The sequence below is a fragment of the Pleurodeles waltl genome, chromosome 5 (genome assembly GCF_031143425.1).
Source record: "Pleurodeles waltl isolate 20211129_DDA chromosome 5, aPleWal1.hap1.20221129, whole genome shotgun sequence".
In the NCBI taxonomy this organism is placed as follows: Eukaryota; Metazoa; Chordata; class Amphibia; order Caudata; family Salamandridae; genus Pleurodeles; species Pleurodeles waltl.
This window is the reverse complement of record NC_090444.1, coordinates 961,522,082-961,546,830: the sequence shown is the minus strand read 5'-3', so window position 1 is coordinate 961,546,830 and position 24,749 is coordinate 961,522,082. Positions and strand designations below refer to the sequence as shown.

Sequence of the window (24,749 nt, the reverse complement as noted above, 5' to 3'; positions counted from 1 at the left end):
TACTTACCACAAGAATCTGTTACAGGCTTGAGAAATTGGGTTATTGGTTGAGGGGGGTGAAACCCTTCTCAAGAATCAACCACAAACTTTGTCAGGGTGAACAATAAAAGTCACTCAATTAATCTGTGCTTAACCCTCTGGTAGCACAGTACAAGAGCAGTCCGGCTTAAAATAGAGTCACTGTGTTAAGTGTTTATGCAGCACACAAACAGTATTTAAGTGAAAACACAGCATAAGAGACATACCACACCAATTTAAAATAAAAGAGATAAATTGAATAAATCAAATGAGACAAAAACAACAAAAAGTCAGTCAGTAGAACTTGAGATGCTAAGTTTTGAATGTTTATAAGTAAAAATAGCTCCAAGAAGCAGAAATCTCCAAGTGTCGGGATCTGGTTGTGCAAGACCTGGACAAAGTCACAAGTTCAGGCTAACAGTGATGAAATGTGGGACAGATACATGGACTGTGGTAGTCCTGATGAAAAAGTTACCTTCTCAAAGTCCAGCACACAGAGGTCAAAACCTCCAGATTACACAGGAGAAGATCAACAGTGTCCTCAACCTGAAGAAGACCATTTTGGAAATCAGATCAGGAATCACTCCGGCAGGGGCCAGCAATGCTCAGGCACGTCTATTTGCAGGCCCAGATATGGTCAGTGGCAGCAAGTCAGCTGGACAGTTATACTGATGCCTCTGGAGCTTGTTGTGTCCCTGTAGCTCAGAACAGGAGGTCAGTCAACTGACTCTAGCACTTACTCTGGTATTCCTGAGTACAAGGAGATGGCCCTGTCACCTTCTAGCAGTAAGGCAGGCCTCAAGCAGCAGGGCAGTCCTCTGAAGAACAAGGCAGGTTTCAAGCAGCAGCACAGTCGTCTGGTAGCAGCAGGACAGACCTCTGAGTGCAAGGCAATCCCTCCGTAGTCTTTCACTGGTTCAGGGTGTACTGAGGAGTGGGTCTGAGGGTCCTATTTTTAAACCTGATGCCAGCTTTGAAGTGGAAGATACTTCTGGAGTCCTACCCCCTTCAGATGGTTCTGGAGTTTCCCTCCTACCTGTCCAGGTCCCAAAACATTTGGGGTAACAAAGGCCTTTTGTCAAGTTCTTTGTGAATGTGCTCAGGCAGCTCTTTTGGAATGTAAGTGGGGCATGAAACAGCTCCAGCCCTCCAATTCTGTCTGGATGGTCCTCTTCCAGGTACATCCAGGTCCTATTGTTCATTGTCTGGGCTTAATGCACATTCCTGATGGGGAGCAATTAACAGGCCCAGGTAGCTGGAAACTCCTAGAAGGCCTCAGGCCAGGAAAATGGCAATTTTGTACCGGGCACATAAACCTTTGATGCTATAGGAACCCTTGCAGCGTTATTATCAGGTGATCGTGGTTTGACATTCAGTGGTTTTCCTGCTGTGACCTAAGGGTTCTATTCAAGATTTTATTCAAGGACTCATTGTTTGGAGGCAGTACGCCTCATCTTAAGAAAGTGGCTCATTAGCTGGGATTGACTGGCTGTATTGAGTTTCTCTTGTGTTTCCTGTTTGCTGCAAGACACTGATAAGTTTAAGTGTCAGTTATTAGTTTTATGTAAAAAAACGAGGGACTGGGAGTATTAGGACAGGTCCAGTGTGCAGTCTCCCTGGGCAATAAGTGACAATCAAGCTGTGCACACTGTTCCTAAAAAGAACAGAAAGAAGACACATGGGCACTTCTAAATTTAGAATCTAGAACCCTCACACATCCATTGGATATCATGCTTCACCATCAGGTCTGCACATCGTCGAGCTAGCGCTGCAATGCCCGACGGGCCCCTACAAGGTCTTTTAAGTGTGTGCCACGGGGATAAGTAGGAAAAAAAATCAGACCTACTGTGAAGAGTAGAGAGCTAGAACTTTAAAATTGGCTCGAGAACCACCCAGCAACAAATGTATTGTGAATGATGGGTCTCAGACAAGATTAAAAACACGGGGAGTGTAAGGAAAATAATGTTCCCATACTCTAACCATTAACATGTAGGGCACAAAGGACATTGGCTCTCACCCTAGCTACAAGGTCGACATGTTTCATGCCTCAGCTGTTCCTAAGGATCAATTGGCATTTCATCAGGACCACAGGAACCCTAGCTACTCACAAAAAACACAAAAACACACATTGGGCAAAAGTGAAACACAAAAACTCACATGTACAGCTACGCAAAAAAGAAAAAAGCCACAATCGGCATAAACCTGTAAAAAGAAAACAGACCACAACAAACAATGTGCACAAATTGTATGAAAAACCACAAATGTGATAAAAAGTGGTAGGATGCTAAAATGCTGTAGGTGACAATGCAAACAATGTGTTATCCAGCCATAAAAAACCTACAAAGCCACATAGGTCAAGTAAATAATGTAGTGCTTACCCTCCTCTATGAAGGAACGGGCATCATGGGTAAAGTGCTGGCCAAAGGGCTGTCATCACCTTTAATGAAAGCAATAGTTGTAGAAATATATTGTCACATAATGCTGTACCATCACAAAATGATATACCATCGTCTAAGACAATGTCCAGAGGTACACAGGAACATGGGGTCAGTGTATAGCCCAATCATAAGGAAATATTGAATGGCAGGATGTCCAAAACTAACACATCCACAGGAATCCAAAGCGGTATCAGTCAGAACATATGGCCAATATAAAATCACAGGATTGCTGTTATATCAAGATGCCCATCTAATAAAACGGGCTGAGAAAGCAGAGAAAAAAACTTCTATATCGTAAGAAAGGAGCTATGGCAGCAAATGCCTAGGTAAACAGAAAAGGTTATTACTCATAGTTACGGACAGGGCCCACGCTGGAGCACCTACCCGTAGCCACATACCCGGAAATGGCGGTGATGTTGAGCTACCGGGTTAAATAATGCTATATCGTAAAAAGGAGCTATGGCGGCAAATGCCTACGTAGACAAAAAAGGTTAGTACTCACAGATACGGACAGGTCCCATGCTGGAGCACCTACCCAGCATGGGACTTCCACTTTTATTCCTCTATCTGCATCTATGCCGTGCAAATTTCTTGCATTCGAGAAAGCTGTCTCCCTTGATGTTAATAAGCTGCGTCCAAAACATACCTTTGTTAATATTTCATCTAAAGAGTAAGCAGGTCTGAGGACACTATCCACTGACCCCAGCATTGTCATTAAACCCGCTGATAAAGGGGCGTCATAGTTATCCTGGATTCACAAAAATATAGACAAGAATGCCTTCACTTTCTCAGTGATTCTTCCTATTATCAACCAGTCCCACGAGATCCTACTGAGAGACTACAGAAATATATTTGATCTATGATCCACGAGGCAGAGTCTAACACATGGATAAAACATAAGGAGGCTCAATTTTTGGACACCCTCTATCCATGTATACGTATTTTTACTGCCTCCCTAAAATCCACATGAACATCCAACCTCCCCCTGGATGTCCCATTGTCTCAGGGATAGGGTCCATTTTGGAACCTCTTTCTATGTTCTGTGACCACTTCTTCCAACCTCTAGTTAGAGCCACTTCCACATTCTTGAGAGATACCAAGGATGTGCTGAATTTGATTTAGTCTATCAATATGACCACCTCCGTGAATGCTCCTATTACCTTGGATGTAGAAGCATAATACACTAATATTCCCCAGGACGCCACTCTCCGTGTCGTTGAAGACACCTTAACAACTAATACTTGGTCCTCTCCTACACCGATACAGTTTGTCATGTAATGTGCTACTGTGGCTCTCACTGAGAATTATTTTCATTTTGAAGATCAAATTTGCCATCAGATTCGAGGGACTTCCATGGGAAGTACCTTCGCTCCGAGCCTAGGATGCCTGTGCATGTTTCATTTCAAACAACTTTATATCCTTACCAGTTCCAACCCCTTCACTGCCAGTATTAGACTTTGGCGCCGATACATTGATGACATCTTGATTGTCTGGCAGGGAGAGTTACAGCTGGTCGACTCCTTCATCACATGGGTCAATAGTCTTTACCCTTTTTAGAAATTTTCCTCAACGATGTCCACCTCCCAGATTTCCTTTCTGGATTTACAGATTTCTATTAACCAAGGTAAACTGGTGACCAGTACCTACTCTAAGAAGACTGACCGTAATAGTTTACTCCTTTATGAGTGTCACCACCCAAAATCATTGAGGGACAATTTACCTTTCGGTCAATTCCTATGGCTACGCCGCAACTGCAGTAATATTTTGACCTTTGAGAGACAAGCAGGTGATTTGGCTCAGAAACTTCAAGACAGACACTATCCACATAAAGTTATCAAGACAGCTCGCAAACAAGCACGCAACAATCATAGAGATTCTTTACTGACCACTGAACCCAAGGTTACAGATCTCAAATTGACCTGTGTGTCAATTTATACTCCTCTTTCCAACACCATCAATAAAATCATTAATAAACGATCGTCCATCTTAGAAAGCGGTGGCTGTAAGATATTCAAACCCTTATTTGCGTTTAAACATACTAGAAACATCAGGGACATAGTGGTTCACACCCGTCCTAAGGCATTCACCTCTGAACCTAGACAGAGTACCTTATGACATCTTCCACCAGTAGAGGGACATTCCCCTGCTGTAACTGTTCATTATGTCCATTGACTAAACAAGTAGACTCTCTAAACCTGGAACTTATTGGCATTTGGCACCTCACCAAACTTACCAATTGCAATACCCGTAATTTTATTTATATGATCACATGCCCTTGCAATTTGCGCTATATTGGGATGACAACAAGACCAGTCAAGGTTTCGCATTAGTGAACATTGCAGCAACATCAGGTGTGGGCACTCCTCTGCAAAATTGAGTACTCACTGTATAGACATAAAACACTCCCCCAACAATCTTAGTTGGGTCATCCTTGAGGCATTTGATGACCCTAGAATAGATCCACTTGTTCTATTAGAAAAGGAATAACGTTGGGTTTTTAAGCTCAAAATCCATACTAGGGGCTTAAATGATGAAATGCAATGGACTAACGTTTGCCACAGAAGGTAATGGTACAACCTTATTATAACTCGTAGTTCTGATATTGGTGCTCGACCCCTCACCCTGACCCTCCCCCTTTTTTTTTAGGAGGCATTAGCCGGCACTCTTCTGTTACATTTACCATTTTTTTCTACACCTTCTTTCAGGAAGCATTAGCTCGCACTCGTTTCTTACATTTACCAATGTTATTACACCTTTGTTGTGTATGTATTTGTAGGACACATCCATGACCATTCTTGTATGTACTTTTGAGATGACTTTCCCCTCACAGTTAATAATGGATGTTATTTTCTTTTTATGATTAGGAGAGCCACGACCTCTTTGCATCTGTGACCTCTTTTCAGGAGGCACTAGCTGGTACTCTTCCGGGAAATTTACCAATTTTCTTAACACCTTTTTAGGACACATCTATGAACATTCTCGTTCTTACCTTCGAGGGTTACATTCCCCTCACCGTTGACTATGGATGGGATTTTCTTTTCTTTTTATGAATAGGAAAGTCACAACCTTTTTTTGCATCCGTAACCTTCTTTGTTACCATGGTTGCTTAGTTACCGAGTCCTTCCTCGGTTTCTAGCTCACGTTATCGAGCATCTCAACAATAAAGACACTCCCCTCTATCGAGCCCTTCATTTTTATTGGTTCGAGGGCGGGCCATTTTATATTTAACCCAGTAGGTTGACATCATTGCCATATCCGGGTGTGCGGCCACTGGTAGATGCTCCAGCGTGGGACCCATCCGCATATGTGAGTACTAACCTTTTTTGTCTACATAGGCATTTGCCGCCATAGCTCCTTTTTACGATATAGCATTATTTAACCCGGTAGCTCGACATCACCGCCATTTTCGGGTATGTGGCAATGGGTAGGCGCTCCAGCATGGGCCCTGTCCGTAACTATGAGTAATAACCTTTCTTGTTTACATAGGCATTTGCCGCCATAGCTCCTTTGTTATGATATAGGATTTTTTTCTCTGCTTTCTCAGCCTGTTTTATTAGATGGGTGACTCGATATAACAGAAATCCTGTGATTTTATATTGGCCATATGTTCTAATTGATACCGCTTTGGATTCCTGGGGATGTGTTAGTTTTGAACATCCTGCAATTCGATATTTCCTTATGATTGGGCTATACACTGACCCCATGTTCCTGTGTACCTCTGGACATTGTCTTAGACAATGATATATCATTTTGTGATGGTACAGCATTATGTGACAGTATATTTCTACAACTATTGCTTTCATTAAAGGTGATGACAGCCCTTTTGCCAGGACTTTACCCATGATGCCCGTTCCTTAATAGAGGAGGATAAACACTACATTATGTACTTGACCTATGTGACTTTGTAGTTTTTTTTTTATGGCTGTATGACACATTGTTTGCATTGTCACCTACAGCATGTTAGCATCCTTCCACTTTTTATCACATTTGTGGTTTTTCATACAATTTGTTCACATTGTTTGTTGCGGTCTGTTACAGGTTTATGCCGACTGTGGCTTTTTTTCTTTTTTGCGTAGCTGTTCATGTAAGTTTTTTTGTTTCACTTTTGCCCAATGTGTGTTTTTGTGTTTTTTGTGAGTAGCTAAGGTTCCTGTGGTCCTGATGAAACGCCAATTGATCCTTAGGGACAGCTGAGGCGTGAAACATGTCGACCTTATAGCTAGGGTGAGAGCCAATGCCCTTTGTGCCCTACAAGTTAATGGTTAGAGTATGGGAAAAAAAAAAATCCTTACACTCCCCGTGTTTTTCATCTTGTCCGAGACCCATCATTCACAATAAATTTGTTGCTGGGTGGTTCTCGAGCCAATTTTAAAGTTCTAGCTCTCTACTCTTCACAGCAGGTCAGATTTTTTTTCCTACTTATCCTCATGGCATGCACTTAAAAGATCTCCGGCACAGAGCCCCCTCATAGGGACCCGTCTGGCATTGCAGCGCCAGCCCAACGAGGAGCAGACCAGATGATGAAGCATGACATCCAATGGATGTCTGAGGGTTCTAGCTTCTAAATTTATAAGGGCTCATGTGTCTTCTTTCTGTTCTTTTTAGGAACAGTGTGCTCAGCTTGATTGTCAGTTAATCTTTTTAAACATCCAGATATTGTTACCCCCTGATGAAGGGTGTGCACCCAAAATGCATTGGGAGAGGTAGGCCTTATAGTAACGAAAAACAAATTTAGGAGCTTTTTATTATTATTAGGACATGTAAAACATAAAACACATGTATGCAGGTTTCAAGCAGTAGGGCAGTCCACTGTGAAACAAGGCAGGCCTCAAGCAACAGGGCAGTCATCTGAGAATGAAGGCAGGCCTCAAGCAGCATGGCAGTCCTCTTGGGTGCAATATGGAACTTCTGTAGTCTTCCACAGGTCCAGGAGCGTACTGAAGAGTGGGTCTGAAGGTCCTATTTTTATACCTGATTCAGACTTTTAAGTGGAAAAAAGTCTAGAATTTGCCACCCACACAGATGCTTCTGAAATTTCCTCCCTTCCTGCCCAGCTCCCAAGATGCCTTTGGTGGCAAAAGACTAGTGTCAAGTTCTTTGTGAGTGTGCTGAGCAGCTCCTTTGAAATGTAAGTGGGGCAGGGAACAGCTCTGCCCTTCTAATCTTGGTAGAATGGCCCTCTGCCATCTACACGCATATCCTATTGTTCACTGCCTGGGCCCAATACGCATTCCTGATAAGGGAGCAATTAAAAGGCCCAGGCAACTGCAAATTCCTGGAAGGCCTTAAAAAGTTTAGGGCAGGAAAATGGCAACTTTATAAAGTGTAGAATTAAAAATTGTCACATAAATCCAACTTTACAATTATAGAGGACTTCTGAATTACTATTCATTTAGGTACATACATGCCATTTCTGCCAGTTCCTAATAAAACGTTAGCACTTATTAAATGTAATCATGTAACCCAGTCTTATCCTACTTTTTTCATTACCAGGACATGTAAAACTTAAAAACACATGTGCTACTTTTTAAATACAATGCACCCTTCCCTATTGGTTATTTCCGGCCTACTTCAGTGCTGGTTTATTTGTATTATAGAGGAAGGTTCAGACCTGGCAAAAGCTTTATTTTGCCATGTCGTAAAGCTGCAGTGGCAGACCTTAGATACATTTTAGAAAGCTATTTCTAGTGGGTGACACAATGTTTGCTGCTGCCCACTAGTAACATTTAAGGTACGGTACCTGGGTACCCATAGTACCATATATAAGGGACTTAGAACCAGGGGTAAGCCAATTGTGCCATGCTTTAAGGGGAGAGCACTTAGCACTGGTTAGCAGTGGTAAAGTGCCCAAAGTCCTAAAAGCCAACAAAAATGGGTTCAGAAAACAGGAGATGTGAAGACAAAAAGTTTGCCGGTGACCCCGCAGAGAGGGCCAAGTCCAACACAGCTCACTAAAAACAATTACAGATTTTGCCATCTGTGTGTGCAAACCACCTTTTATTTTGAAATATCTTGCTGAATGAAAGCTGTTACGGATATCACAGGTCACGCATTGCTTTATCATGACAGGCAAAAGCAATAGAGATTTAGCTCAATGGGGGTACATCCCAGTGATGGAGACAGAGGGGGGCACATTGTGGGTTAGCTGCTTTTAGAAAGAAAGGAACTCAATTGGAGTGGTTGTGGTGAGGAACAGAATAGAATATAATATAATATAATAGAATAGAATAGGACACTTATGACACTTAAGAGGGCGTCAGGAATAAGTGCTCATCAACCGTCCTCCCAGGATATAAACACCAAACACACCTAAGGGTTGATGAGGTAAGGTTTAAGGAATCCCTTTTATGAGTTAAAAGTGCCCTCACCCACTAATAGCGGCATGCTTAACCATCGGGCTGCTACTACAGTCCCTGTGTGTGCCATCAACAGAGGAACAGCAAAAAAAATGTATTCTTATTATTTTCCTTTTTACTGTTGGATTTTTTAGGGTCCCTATTTTTGTCAATGTTTTATATAAAACTAACGTAGAGATACATGACTATTGCCAATCTTTTAATTATAGGTTCCTCAAACAGGATTAAAAAGTCGGTTGGATGTTCTTAGGGAATTATCGTCCTACCATCTTCGCTGATGATATTGTTCTCACAACTTTTTAATCCTGTCTGGGGAACCTATAATTAAAAGATTGGCAGTAGTCACGTATCCCTAAGGTAGTTTTATGGTGGCACGCATTGCTTGCATCTTGCAGAGGAGCTTGCACAACCTCAAGCCCCCAACTCCTGCTCTCCTCTATTGATCCAGCTGGCTCGATGCTTCGAGTTGGAGTGGGTCAAGACCAGCAGTGGTGCAGATCACGCTGAAATTGGTGCGGCCTGAGGCACAAGAGGAAAGGCTTGGCATGAGGGGGAACCAGGCTTGGCCCCCCAGTTGCCCTTGCTATCATGTTGTTCCTGGTAGTATCTTCTGGTCTTGAAGCCCTGGATCCTGTGATCTTGAGAACAGCGCCAGCCGGCCCCTGAATCCAAACTGAGCACTCGCCGGGATTTGGCGACCTAGACTCACCAGCTACTGAACTTTGGCCACAAGTCATACAGTAAATGTGATTAAGGAGTGAAATAGGTATTAGATTCTCCCTTCAGCAGTGCGCAGAGGTGGCTGGCCCTAGTGCGGTGCGGCCTGCTTAAGCGAGGTGCCCCTTTCCGCTTGTTGTCTCTGACATCTGATGATAATGCATGCTCTGCATTTGCTGATTGTCTTTTGCTCCTCCATTTTATTTTTTGCCAACAGTACTGAGTAAGGCCATTAAATGCATTTGACTAAATAAGGTTTCAATGTGACTGCATGGAAGTTCTTCTCAGACTTTTGATTCCTCCAAGAGCTTACAAAAAAGTAAGGGTCTGATTTAGATGTTGGCGGTAACGGTCCCGCCGTCGACTCTTCAACTGGAAAACCGCTTGCCGCCGCGACTAATAAAAGAAAATAATGAATGACAAGTTGGCAAACCCCATGCTAGGGCCCACTAAGAAGGTGGAAAGTCCAACTTATTCAATAAAAAACTTTTTCGACTTATGTACAATGGATACCATTGTAACTTGTTTAACAGTAAAAGCGTCCTGCTCTGGGCCAGAAGCCTTTCCATCTTTAAGTCTAAAGACTGGTTTAAATTATGCCCAGATGATATATCAGAGCCTGCCCAGTCTACAGGTAAAGCCAAAGTAAAAAATCGGAGCATGAGGAACAAAAAACAAAAAAATAATTTAAAAAAAAGGACCTAAAATTTGTTTTCAGGAAGCTGGGGATTCAACTCTAAAGGCTGAGATAACTAACTTGACTAATCAAGATACTGATGCTCCTAGGATTAAAGGGAATCATTCCTCAATAATGGTTTCATCAGTTACGTGTCTTGGTACAGGAGTGACATTGGTGCAACTGTGGCAACTTCATCACCATCAGCTATTTCTTTGTCCTCCTCTCTTAATCAAGCGGCTGAACTGTTTGCTTCAGTGCCTAAAGATAAGTCAACAATTATAAGGACGAATGGGAAAGATTATTCTCCCCTTTTCCTGTCTGTAAATAGTTTTCCGTTGCACTTTGTTGCCTTATTTGATTATGATTTTGAATTGTTATTTTTTTTTTATCTTGCTTTGCAAATACTGAGTATTTGAAGCTGATTCAAAGCAGTGATGTTTCTCTTGTTATGATGGGTCATACAAATACTGGGACAAAAGCAAGGGTACTATTTCAGTCTAAAATTGTTGCAAATTTGGTTCTGCAAAATGGATTGATGTGTTTCTGGTATGTGGGAAATATAAAACTCTTACAAATGGGTCTGATGATTTGGGTAATCACAATTGGGAATCGTTCACATTGTTTTCAAACAAACTGGCAACAGAAGATCCAGGATTTTTGCAGGACTCTGTTGGGAATTATGAAAGATTTGTAACACACCATTGTATTCTGGGCACCAGATCCTTCACACCTTTTGTGGAGGAGGAGTGTCAAAAATGGAATTGGTTGGTGAGTGTACTTAATGGTGCCTGTATATTGTATACAGTATCTAAACCTTATAATTAGCAATGAATTAAAAGTGGTTGCCTGGAATATGGCGGGTCTAATGAAGAACAGGGAAAAATTCAATTTTTAGATAGCATATAAATCAATATAATCTGCATCCAAGAAACATGGTTTTCTTCTGTTCTGCAATGCAATGGTTATTTTTCAATAGAGTTTAACAGTATTCCATCTAGGAAAAGACATGCAAAAGAAGGGATTGCAATTCTTTTAACTAGTAAGATCAAATGGAAGTTCAAGAGCTTTAAAGATTCTCCTAATCTCTTTCAAGCAGTAACCATATTCCCCCATGAAGGAGAGTGATTGAAAGCTCCCATTTTTTTTCTGAATGCTTATGTAAATTCTGATGTATACTATAATCTCCTTTTGTATGACATCTTTGTTTTCATAAATAAGGCTCTAGACTAGGAGAGTGAACTTCAGGTCTTTTTGGTTGGAGAGTTAAATTGTAAAGTCTCCAACCACACATCAGCCTATATTTGGAAAATGAAAAAGATGAATCACTACACATTTTCCTATTACTTTTTCCACCAAATATGAGAATGGATAAGAGATGGCAGACATGTCTTGACCAATTAGGAAAGAATACATTTCTGATTGTAAATGTGAGATTTACCCTGGATTCACCTGCTCATTATACCCATAAATCTCTGACGGGATAGTCAATTATAGATTACCTTATTGTTTCATATTCATTGTTTTATGTTTCAAGTGATTTGAAATTCTTAGATTCCATGCTCAGACTTCATAGACTTTTAGACTTCTCTTTAGAAGCAAGCATGACTCCAGTATGATCACTGAAAATTGATGGTCCCAATTCAAAATGTAATTAAAAAGTCTGGTAGAACCCAATGGGACCCTTGTAAGATCTTTAACTTAAAAGGACTTCTAGGAAAGGCTGTTAATAATATGGACTCTTGGGAAGCCAATGTTTTTCATTCTTTCAGCCACTTTATGAAGCAAATTACTAAAAAATGACGCCCTGAGGCAGACTATGGCTCCCTATAAATTGACATCTCTGCCCATTCTTCTGTTAAACAAAGAAACAAATAGGCTTATTAGAAAACAGTTTGCCTCCTTCTCCAAAGAAAGAGATAAACTCCTACCCCTTCTGAAAAAGAGAAGAAGTTGCTTAAAGGCATGTCTGAAAAAGGTAGAGTTTAGATCATAGGAGGGTAAATCTAAGAGAAGCTGCATATAGAGATAATAGGAGAAGATATTGGGAGATAGTCGCAGATTGCTGTGGAACTAGGGTAGGGTCCCACCCCTCCCCCATAGGAACAGACAGTTGGGGCAGTTTCATCTCAGTACCCTACGCAGAGAATGTAGGAAACAATTTTTATATGGAAAAGCTACCAGGGAGGGAGATCATATTCTCAATCCTTGCCATGTGACTTTCTGATGCAGTGGGCCTGGATGAAGTGAATAAACTTTGAGCTAGGTTATTATTTCCAGTCTTTGAATTTTTTTATGCGAATGCAACAGTACCTCCATCATGGACTGGAAGTATTACTGTCCCATTATACAAAAAGAGTGATTGTAGCTCACCCGTATATTACTGTCAAATTGCTCTGCTAGACACAGGAGTTATGTTCTTGACTAGATGTTTATTGGCCCAGCTTAATACCTGGGCAGAAGATAATGAGATTACTCTGTTAGAGCATCGGGCTTCAGGAAAAAATACAAGACCTTGGATAATATTGGAGCCCTGCAACTTATCAATGAAAAATATGTGACCATCAGAGGTTCACCAGTGTATGCAGCGTTTATCGACTTTTCTACAGTTTTTGATAAAATTGACCATCCAACACTGTGGAAGACGTTGTTTAACCTTGGCATGCCCAGGATTTTATTGCATTTAATTGTGGCCCTCCATTCTACAACCTGGTGTCAAGTCCTGCTATGGGGTGCCATTTCATAGATGTGTTATAACAGAATACGAAGATCTGGAGAAAAACTTGAAGAATAAAAGACCTTTGTTCACCTCTACTTCTGATATGTTACTAGACTGTGTGTTACTCAGAACTGTCTGGAATCAACTGTGTGCTTCTGTACCTTTTCTCTATAATGCCAGGGGCTATCTGAGAGGTTCCCGATGAAAAATGATCTGAAGCAGGAGTGCTTACTTGCTCCATTGCTGTTTTTCTTGTACATATTTGATTTGCCTGGTGTTCTCTCTAAAGGAACAGGCTTTCCTCCTAGTATTGGGGGTCGGTCAGTATCCTGCCTTTTATATACAGACAATATTGCAATTGTGTACCTAGTCCATAAAGTTTAAATGGCTGACTAGCGGTGTTGCAGCAGTATTCTAAAGCACACTTTTTGAAAATGAATTCCTCGAAAAGTAAAGTCTTATTATTTCATGGGACGAAAGGTTGCAAGTAGGCCAAATACTCTCTGTATCTAGGGGCCAGATGTAGGAAACAGTTTGCGACTCGCAAACAGCAAAAATTGCCGTTTGCGAGTCGCAAACCGGAGTTTCCTATGCAGAAATGCATTTTGCGAGTCGGAACCGACTCGCAAAATGCATTTCCGACTCGCAAATAGGAAGGGGTCCCCATGGGACCCCTTCCCCTTTGTGAATGGACCCCAAAATATTTTTTCAGGGCAGGTAGTGGTCCTACTACCTGCCCTGAAAAAATTCCGAAACAAAAGGTTTCGGATTTTTTTTTAAGTGCAGCTCGTTTTCCTTTAAGGAAAACGGGCTACACTTAAAAAAAAAAAACTGCTTTATTGACAAGCAGTCACGGACATGGAGGTCTGCTGACTACAGCAGGCCTCCATGTTAGTGAGTGCCCATAGTCGCTATAGGGCCGCAATTTGCGACCCACCTCATTAATATTAATGAGGTGGGTCTTTGCGACCCCATAGCGACTCGCAGACGGTGTCTGAGACACCATTCTGCATATGGTTTTGCGACTTGGAAATTGCGAGTCGCTCGGAGTCGCAATTTCCGAGTCGCATAACCAAGTTTTGCTACATCTGGCCCCTAGGATCCCATACACTGAAATTGGTTAACTCTTACACTTTCTTAGGAAAAATAACATGTAGCACTTTGAATTATACTACATATATTTTTAATATAGCTAGTAAGGCACAACCTCAGGCCACGAGGCTGGGTGCATTTTATAATTCTGTAGGCAGAAGATATTTTTCTCATGTCTTATCTGTTTATCAAGCTAAATTTCGAAGCCACTTTAATGTACATAGTGGAGTTAAACGATGTGCCAAGATGGGGCTTTTTAAACAGGATAGAAGGGCAGATATTAAGGAAACTAGGGCCAGATGTAGCAAAGTTTTGCGAGTCGCAAATGGCCCGATTCGCTATTTGCGACAATGCAAAATCGGAAATGGGATTCAAAAACCCCATTTCCGACTTGCAAAAAGCGAAGCGAGCCGTTTGCGACTCGCAAAAATTGCGACCCCATTTTGCGACCCGCAAATAGCAAGTCGCAAATAGCAAGTCGCAATTTGCGAGTCGCAAAGCTTATGCAATTGCAACTCGCAAATTGCGACTAGTCGCAAAAAGCCCAGTTTGCATGTCCCATTTACCACTAACTCAGAGCAGGTGGTAACCATAACCAAAGCATAAAAGGAGACCCAGAAAGCATCTGGGTTACTCAAGATGGCGGAGATATACCTGATAGCAGTGAGGAGGAGAGTCCACGCTGCACAGCAGAGGAGGAGGAGGGGCCACAGACAGGAGAAGATATATAGAACAAGGCAGACTCTTTTTCAGCAAACTGAGGATGAGATATACGATAAATATCGCCTTAGCAGCGCAGCCATACTAGAATGAATTGATTTACTGAAACCACAGCTAGAACACCAGACTCTGCGTGACTGCGCCATCCCTACGCATGTGCAAGTGCTATGCTCACTGCACCTCTTGGCCTCAGGGAGCTATCAGGGGGTCATTGCTGTGCCAGGTGGGGTATCCCAAAGTGCAGTGTCAAGGTTCCTCAGGGCATTCCTAGATGCATTAGTCACACACATGGCACACTTCATATACCTACCAAGGAATGAGGCAGAAATAAACAGCACCAAGCTGGACTTTTACAGGATTGCAAACGTTCCCCATGTCATAGGATGTGTTGATGGGACACATATTCAAATATGCCCCCCTGCAAACCTGGAACATATTTTCCGCAAGAGAAAGTGTACCCACTCACTGAATATTCAGGTTGTTTGTGACGCCCATTATATCATCCCTGACATTGTAGCTAAGTTTCCAGGCAGTACCCATGACTCATACATTTTTAGGCATAGTGGAATACATCAACGCCTGGAACGTGGGGAATTTGGCGATGGATACCTCCCAGGTAGAGCTACAGACAACTTGCAGACATACACACAGGTCACTGTGCACACCAATCAGGACTTCCTAACAGTGTACTTTTTGTGCCCAACAGGTGACAGTGCATATGCTCTAAGGCCATGGATTATGACTCAGTTTTTAACACCCAGCAATGAATGTGAGAGGCGATACAACAATGCACATAAGAGGACCAGGAACATCATAGAGCGCACCTTTGGACTCCTGAAAGCCAGATTCCGATGCCTCCACCGCAGTGGAGGTGCCCTCCAGTATACCCCCATTACAGCATTCAAAATTGTGGTTGCATGCGCCATCCTCCACAACATAGCCACCCGACGTGGGCTACCTCTCACCCCTGCAGACCCAGATCCTGATGATGAAGAGCAAGAACAACCACATCGCCATCATGGGGATCGGAGTATAGTTAATCAAGGCAGACTGAGACGGGAACACATCACAAACCAATACTTTGGAAGGTACGTGTCAACTCCAACCATACTCACCTATTGACCAAAAACACCATTTGTTAAGTGGAACAAATAAACTATTAAATTAGTGCAGAAATTGAACTATATACAAGTAATGAATGTCCATGGGCATGAAAATGCAAACCAGGCATGTGGCACATTGACGTCATGTGCCACTTCAACAGGACCAGGGTAATCTCTATGACCTTCTGCCCCTCCTGCCAGCCTGGCTGGTCCCTGGTGCTTCTGTTGTGCTCTGCCTGGTACTCCTGAGCACCCTACTGTCAGTGGCAGAGACACTGCTCACTGTAGAGCCCTCCTCACTGTCCTGGGGTGTTTCCCCTGTGCCCCTAGACAGATGCTGTGCCTCCATCAAGTCAATGACGTGGGTGAGACGTCCCAGGCCCCTAGCCACATCCCCAGCGAAATGGCCCATTTCCACCTGCAGCCCATCTGTCCTCCTCGACAGGCCTGTGGTGTTCATAGCCAGCCTGCCGATGGATGTAGCCATCCTTTTTAGTCTGTGCAGGAGCTGACGGTCCCTGCTCCGCCCACCCTCGGCCTGGGCCAGTAGTCCTCCCGCCAGTTCCCTCATGGCTAGGGCAAGGTCCCCAGTGTTCGTGCATATCATGTCCATCCTGGAGTTCAGTTGCTGCATGCTGGCCTCGTTATTGCGCACGAAGCGGTGCAGCACACCACTAATCCTCCCTAAAATTCTATTTTGTAGGCGCTGACCATGCAGCAGCTGTGCCTCACTGGTGCTGGGAGGTTGTTGACCGGACTGCAGCCCTGATGTCCTGGACCTGCGTCGCCTGCGCAGCGGTGGCTGCCCTGTGTGTTCCACGGTCTCACTCCTGCCTGTTGCTGGCGCAGCCTCTTGGGGTACAGTTGCAGCAGGTGTGGATACTGCAGGGATGATGTTGGCCGTGCAGGTGGGAGTGCTGGCGGGTCCTGAGGTGTCCTCATGGGGCTGGCTGATTTGAGTAGTGGTGGTGTCTTGTGGGAGACCTGTGGGACATGGGGAACAGACTGTCAGTGTCTACTATCTGTTGCACACTTCCTAATAAACATTTGCCTATGAACTGCCTACTTGACTACATTTCCCATAATGCATCATTCTGGTGTTTGCTACCCTGAAATGGAGCTATCTTGGTTGAGCATGCCCCTGTGTACATGGTGGGTGGGGGTATGGCATTGATAGGGGTACAGGCATGTCACATGGTACTCACCGGTTGATGTGCTGGGCTCTGAGGTGTCCAGGTCCCCAAATCCGGATACTGCCTCCTGCTCCAGGGTTTCCTCCACCCTTTCTTCCAGGGGTGTGGGTGGTGGCACTGACGATGGTCCCCCTCCTGTGCCTCTCATCTCCCGGAGCCTTTCAGCCACCCTCTCCTTGGTCCGGGAGCGGAGGTCATACCACCTTTTTTTGATGTCATCAATGCTCCTGTGGCTCACCCCCAGGGAATTTATTTTGTCCTGGATGTCCTGCCACAGCTGTTTCTTGGTGGCTTCAGGCACATTTAGGGCTGCCTTGCCAAATAATTTGTCATAGTGCTGACAGCATTCGTCTGTCAGCACCTCCAGCTCCCTCTCTGAGAACTTCAGCTTTCTCTTCCTTGGAGTTCCTTCCATGGCAGCTGCTGTTTCTCCTGTGTGCAGTTCAGCAGTTATAAAAGGGTGTGGTCCTCCCTCCTCCCAGGTGTATTAGTAAACTTCCTGGCTGTGATGTCATCATCATGTGCCAGGAAGTGTTTCCAGAGTGTTCTGGAGTGGTTTCTGGAGTGTTCTGCAGCACCAGTAATCAATTTACATGCAACTCGCAATTTGCGACTCCCACTCGCAAATTGCAAGTTCGTTTTTTGCACGGTCGCAAAAAGCGACCTCGCAATCGGCGGACTCGCACACTGCGTTGCGACTCCGGGTGCGAGTCGCTATTTCGGCACTGTTGTTTTGGCTGCATTTCGATTTGCGACTCGCATTTTGCGAGTCGCAATTTTTTTTTTTCCTACATCTGGCCCTAAGTGTCTTGTAACACCTTAGCGTTGACTGCTGCCTTAAGACTGGAGTTTGGTTTTAAAAGCTCCTTTACACTAGGTTTGGTGGGAGTCGTCCAGTGGGCTTCCTGCCTTTTGAGAAGCGAAGGTGACTCTTTGAGAAATCTCATAATTAAGGAAATTTTTGAAGTGAAAAAAAAGTCCTTTTTCTTTAGAAACTTCAAATTTTCTTTAGATCAATTTGAGATGGACCAAAGCTTAGTTTCTTCGCTTTCACTATCTTAATTAAAGGTCTATCTAAATCAAGTTTCGCATGATCTAAGCTTTTGCTTAGACAGTAATGCCTGTAGTAATTAAGGGAACTTCCAAACATTAATGAATTCCATAACCATGAAAAAAGGTCAGCCCTATGTGAGACGGAATATGCCCCATGGCCTTAGATGTTTTTGGACCCTTTCGCGATTAAGTATATTGCCTTTAAATATTTTATCTTCTAAATGACATGGATCTTCAAACATATGTAATCTTTGTCGAAATGGTGTTCAAGACTTAAAGAATGTTTTATTTATTTGCCCTGCTCTGCTGCTGTGCTGCTGTAAAATGTTAATACCTCTTTTTTTACTTGTCTGTGCAAACTACCAGTGAGGCCTTGTAATTTATGTTTAATCCCCCAAATGAAATGATCTGCTTTCGAACTTTTAACTTTTTAAAAATGTTTTTTCAATTTGTATTGAACTTTTAGTATGAATCACGCTTTTAAGGTATGCCATGTCTGTAACAAAATGAATAAGGGGGTCATTCTGACTTTGGCGGGCGGCGGAGGCCGCCCGCCAAAGTCCCGCCGTCAGAATACCGCTGCGCGGTCAAAAGACCGCTGCGGTAATTCTGAGTTTCCCGCTAGGCTGGCGGGCGACCGCTAGAAGGCCGCCCGGCAGCCCAGCGGGAAACCCCCTTCCATGAGGATGTCGGCTCCGAATGGAGCCGGCGGAGTGGAAGGGGTGCGACGGGTGCAGTTGCACCCGTCGCGATTTTCAGTGTCTGCTTGGCAGACACTAAAAATCTTGGTGGGGCCCTGTTAGGGGGCCCCTGCAGTGCCCATGCCATTGGCATGGGCACTGCAGGGGCCCCCAGGGGCCCCACGACACCCGTTACTGCCAGCCAGGTTCTGGCGGTCAAAACCGCCAGAACCAGGCTGACGGGAAGGGGGTCGGAATCCCCATGGCGGCGCTGCCTGCAGCGCCGCCATGGAGGATTCCCTAGGGCAGCAGGAAACCGGCGGGACACCGCCGGTTTCCCGTTTCTGACCGCGGCTGTACCGCCGCGGTCAGAATGCCCATGGATGCACCGCCAGCCTGTTGGCGGTGCATCTGCGGTCCCCGGCCCTGGCGGTAGACAACCGCCAGGATCGGAATGACCCCCTAAGTGGTTTTATTGTCCTCCTATGGTTCTTATCACGCATGTATACCCTTTTTTGTATGCCTTCATTTCGATGTGGACCTCTTTGGAGCTCCAAATCATGAAAATAAAATTACTTGAACTAGCACATATGTGAGTGTGTGTGGGTAGCGTCCATTAGATATTCAACAGAAAGTAATGAAATGCTTATTTTCTGTTCAATTATAATGTGGAATTTCAATTACTAAGTTGGGCGACATTCATTAAAATTAAGGGTAAGTGAGGTGTTCACCATTCATTACCTGTGTAATAGCAGCATACTGCTGTTCCCATTCCCTCCTTGCCTCTTCCAGCTGATGTTCCCATGTAATCTGAATGGCTTGTATGCGTAGTTCATTTTCAGTAAACAAGCGTCGCAATTCCTCTGTAAATAGATAAATCTTGCAGTTAGGGAATTTCCATGGCCGAAGGAATCCAACAACAAACTAATATTGAAATTGTTTGCACAAGAAAGGAAATCTTTCAATGGAGATGCATCTACTGCTAAAAACGAAGGCGTTTGTAACCTTCGGGACTAACTATACCCAGTCTAAAATATATTACTGTTTTTAAAGTCTTTTTTTCAAGTTTTCCATAAAATAACCCAATAAAGTATGTCAGTGAAAATAAGGAGTGAAACGGGAAATCTAGCGTTCTGGGTCTCCTAGTGTAATTGGTTAGGAAAGGCATCCGAGGTGTAGTTTACATGTCTACATAGTTCAGTGTTTTCAGTTACATTCTTTAACGTAGTGGCAAACACTGTGCCATGACAACGTGTCAGAGGGCACCTATTTCAAATCAACAGAAAAAGAAGGAAATACAACTACTGTAGAACAACAAATTCATGACGTCAATCTCAAACACATGATTCTGTGGGAGCATAGCTTCAGCTAGGTAGAGAAGGTCACAAACATTCATCATCAACTCAGGCAAGTATCCACTCAATTTACAATCCCTTTTGGGCGTGGACCTAAATGTAAGACTGCCACTTCTACTGCTAATGCTAACATTTTCTTCTTAATCTTGTTTCCCCATGGTCCAGCAGATACAACCAGCCGAAACACCTTTGGGTGCTTTGGCATTGTCCGACCTAGTGTCTGCCCCAGTGTATAAATGACGATAAGCCAGTATTCACATATCCTAGTGCCCAGGGCAGTCCCCGGTCAGGTGGATGAAATTTAATCCCACAGAACAGTGGATAACTAGACCTTGCACTGGATAAATCTTATGTATCGTGGCTGCAGTCATGTAAGTGCAGTCAAACAAATTAAACTGTGCAAGTGTAAATCTGGCATTTCTCAAAATATTGACATATAAGATGTATTCCCTGTACAGGATCTCTTCAGTGAGGTCTTCTTTCAGCGAAATCTTGCATTTGTAAAGGGCTACATAGAGAATAGAGAAAGCCTTACCCCTTCAGTCACCCCAGTGGTACATTGTCATAGGACCTTATGGAGTGCGCTCCAGGAGCTCTCAGTAGCTTTAGTCTAGTTAATGTACTGTGAAAACTGACCCGGAACCTAGCTCAAAAATATCTTGGACCTCAGGAACTGTCATGAATTTCATAATTTAAAAAGTAATTTGTAGCCAACCACCACTGATATAACATATACACATATGCCAGCCAGAAGAGTTCCAAAGTGGCGTCATGGGGGCTGACTGGTCAGTGTTATGGATCTTCCTGGTAACCCACTGCCACTGCTTGCAGGCTAACCTATTCAAGGGGGTGGGGGCTGATGATGAAACAGACAAAACTATAATTGTTTGGGCAGATGAGCTGTATTCTGAACCGTTTTATGTTAAATGTCTACATACAAGAGGAATTGTAAGTTAAAAGCAATGCACTCTTTTATTTACATTTCCTATACATGATATGTTAACAATTCTTAATGAAGGTATCATTCACCACCAGGCAGTTTCATGGGGCTACGTATGTACACACAGATCAACAGCCTATTGTTTGTAGAACTAAGTTTCAATGGCTCTGTGGAACTGCAGATGTTCCCAAGAATAATAAGATTTTGGGGGAGTCGGCTCCTGGTCAGTGCTTTTTGATTGGTGAAAGCCTGACTGCTCCAAAATGCTTATTTGAAAGATTGCACTTTTATAGAGACCCATGCATCCATCTGAATTAATGGTGCCCGCCGCATTGCCTTAACCACATGCTTCCAATCCACGTTTATAGGGGGCATAGCAGCCGCAGACATATACTCCAACTATTTTGGCGCACACTTAACCCCTTAGCTGCTGGGCTGTTTCCCCACCCCAGTGCTGAGCCCTTTTTTGGCTATTTGGGGTAGTTCGCACTTAGGCCTTCATAACTTTTTGTCCACATAAGCTTCCACGCCAAATTTGCGTCCTTTTTTTCCAACATCCTAGGGATTCTAATGGTACCCAGAGTTTGTGGTTTCCCCTGGAGGAGACCAAGAAATTAGCCAAAATACAGTGAAAATTTCGTTTTTTCCAAAAAAATGGGGAAAAAGGGCTGCCGAAGAAGGCTTGTGGTTTTTTCCCTAAAAATGGCATCAACAAAGGGTTTCTGGTGCTAAAATCACCATCTTCCCACCTTTCAGGAACGGGCAGACTTGAATCAGAACACCACATTTTTCAACACAAATTTGGCATTTTACTGGGACATACCCCATTTTTACTATTTTTGGTTCTTTCAGCCTCCTTCCAGTTAGTGACAGGAATGGGTGTGAAACCAATGCTGGATCCCAGAAAGCTAAACATTTCTGAAAACTAGACAAAATTCTAAATTCAGCAAGGGGTCATTTGTGTAGATCATACAAGGTTTTCCTACAGAAAATAACAGCTGAAATAAAAAAATATTGAAATTGAGATGAAAACAACAGCCATTTTTCTTTATATTTCACTCTGTAACTTTTTCCTGCGATGTCAGATTTTTTAAAGCAATATACCGTTATGTCTGCTGGACTCTTCTGGTTGTGGGGATATAAAGGGCTTGTAGGTTCATCAAGAACCCTAGGTACCCAGAGCCAATAAATGAGCTGTACCCTGCAGTTGGTTTTCATTCTATACTGGGTATACAGCAATTCATTTGCTGAAATATGAAGAGTGAAAAATAGGTATCAAGAAAACCTTTGCATTTCCAAAATGGGCTCAAGATAAGGTTTTGAGGAGCAGTGGTTATTTGCACATCTCTGACTTCCGGGGTGCCCATACTAGCATGTGAATTGCAGGGCATTTCTCAAATACATGTCTTTTTTACACACTCTCTTATATTTGGAAGGAAAAAATGTAGAGAAAGATAAGGGGCAATAACACTTGTTTTGCTATTCTATGTTCCCCCAAGTCTCCCGATAAAAATGATACCTCACTTGTGTGGGTAGGCCTAGCGCCCGCGACAGGATATGCCCCAAAACACAAACGTGGACACATCCCATTTTTTGACAGAAAACAGAGCTGTTTTTTGCAAAGTGCCTACCTGTAGATTTTGGCCTCTAGCTCAGCCGGCACCTAGGGAAACCTACCAAACCTGTGCATTTTTTAAAACTAGAGACCTAGGGGAATCCAAGATGGGATGACTTGTGGGGTTCTGACCAGGTTCTGTTACCCAGAATCCTTTGCAAACCTCAAAATGTGGCTAAAATAACACATTTTCCTCACATTTCGGTGACAGAAAGTTCTGGAATCTGAGAGGAGCCACACATTTCCTTCCACCCAGCGTTCCCCCATGTCTCCCGATAAAAATGATACCTCACTTGTGTGGGTAGGCCTAGCGCCCGCCACAGGAAATGCCCCAAAACACAAACGTGGACACATCCCATTTTTTTACAGAAAACAGAGCTGTTTTTTGCAAAGTGCCTACCTGTGGATTTTGGCCTCTAGCTCGGCCGGCACCTGGGTAAACCTAGCAAACCAGAGCATTTTTGAAAACTAGAAAACCAGGGGAATCCAAGATGGGGTGACTTGTGGGGCTCTGACCAGGTTCTGTTACCCAGAATCCTTTGCAAACATCAAAATGTGGCCAAAAAAACACTTTTTCCTCTCATTTCGGTGACAGAAAGTTCTGGAATCTGAGAGGAGCCACAAATTTCCTTCCACCCAGCATTCCCCCAAGTCTCCCGATAAAAATGGTACCTCACTTGTGTGGGTAGGCCTGGTGCCCGCGACAGGAATAGATCACACAACGGTCAATGTTGGTCCTTACATGAGGCAGCTGTTGACCCTGGGGTGATCCATTCCTGACGCAGGCACTAGGTGTAGGCACTCAAGCGGGGTAGTGTTTTTATCAGGACAGGTGAGGAATCACTGGGTGGTAGGAATTTTGTGGATCCCAGCATATTCCTGTAGTTTGTGTGACAGAAATGCGAGAAAAATAGAGTTTTTATTCAACATTTCAGCTTTGCAGGGTATTCTGGGTAAGAAAACTTTGGGGAATCCACACAAGTCACACCTCTGTGGACTCCCCCGAATGTCTAGTTTCCAGAAATTTTGGGGTTTAGTGTGTTTCTCTATATGGCCGCCGAACCCAGGACCAAAAACACAGGTGCCTGCCTTACAAAACCAGGTTGTTTTGCGATAGATAATTTTGATGTCTTCACAATACGATTTGGGCGGTGGAATTTGGGGCTGAACTAAATTGGGGAGCTCCCAAGAGAGCACTCTCTCTCTCTCTCTGCTTGCCGCCGCATTCACCTGCTCTCTGGGTTGGGCTAACCCACTATTACCCAGTTGCACAGACTGCTTGTGAAGGGACAGCAGGACTGTCCTCATCACCTCCCTCATAATGTACTGGAAGAGGAGTTATCCAATGGGACTCCTCCGACTGAAAAATCACTCCCAGAGTCTGTGCCATTGTCCTATCCCTCAGATGCTGTCTCAGTATCTGATGTCTCAGTCTCTGATCCTATGTCAGAGCTGTCCTCTATAACCCGAGTGACGGCAGCAGTCATCCATCAAGATGCCATCTCTGCTATTGGCTAAACTGTTGCTCTAAAACAGTGGTTCCCAACCTGTGGGCCGGGGGCCGCTGGGGGTCCGCGAAGCCTCCTCAGGGGGTCCGCGACTGCTTAGAAAATTTAATAATATTAGGTTCCAACTATCAGTAATGACTTAGTGGGGGTCCCGGGATTCCAATAATGAGTCAGTGGGGGTCCCCGGGCTCCAGTATTGATAAGATGGGGGTCCACAGAAGTCAAAAGGTTGGGAATCACTGCTCTAAAACACTAGCCTACGTAGACAGTCACAAAATCGATGGTGTGTGTGAGATATGTGCAACAGTAGAGGCCACCTTACCTGCGCTTCTTCCCTCAATCAGCACGTTCTTTCAAGACACTCAAAAAACACCTTGTCACATACCATTCGTCACAGTCTTTTAGCACCTCCTGCGCCCAGTCCAACAATCATTATTGGTGCTCCCACTCCCTCCTCCTCGGATTCCCTCATTACCACCCAGCAAAAGTGCCCTTTCTCTCCATAGCCGCCCTCCACCCCGCACATACATTTCATTTGTATTATAGCACAGGTAATGGCTGACTTT

The 24,749-nt window shown here is 43.7% G+C and overlaps 1 protein-coding gene across 1 annotated transcript in view; it reads right to left on the bottom strand.

The window, feature by feature from the left end:
* The window catches only part of LOC138297073 (kinesin-like protein KIF28), a 783,037-nt gene that overhangs the window by 216,119 nt on the left and 542,169 nt on the right, over window positions 1-24,749 (bottom strand). Inside the window, exon 10 of the mRNA XM_069236578.1 lies at window positions 19,507-19,628. Within this exon, the coding sequence (XP_069092679.1) occupies window positions 19,507-19,628 (122 nt within the window). The remainder of the gene's footprint in view (window positions 1-19,506; window positions 19,629-24,749) is intronic.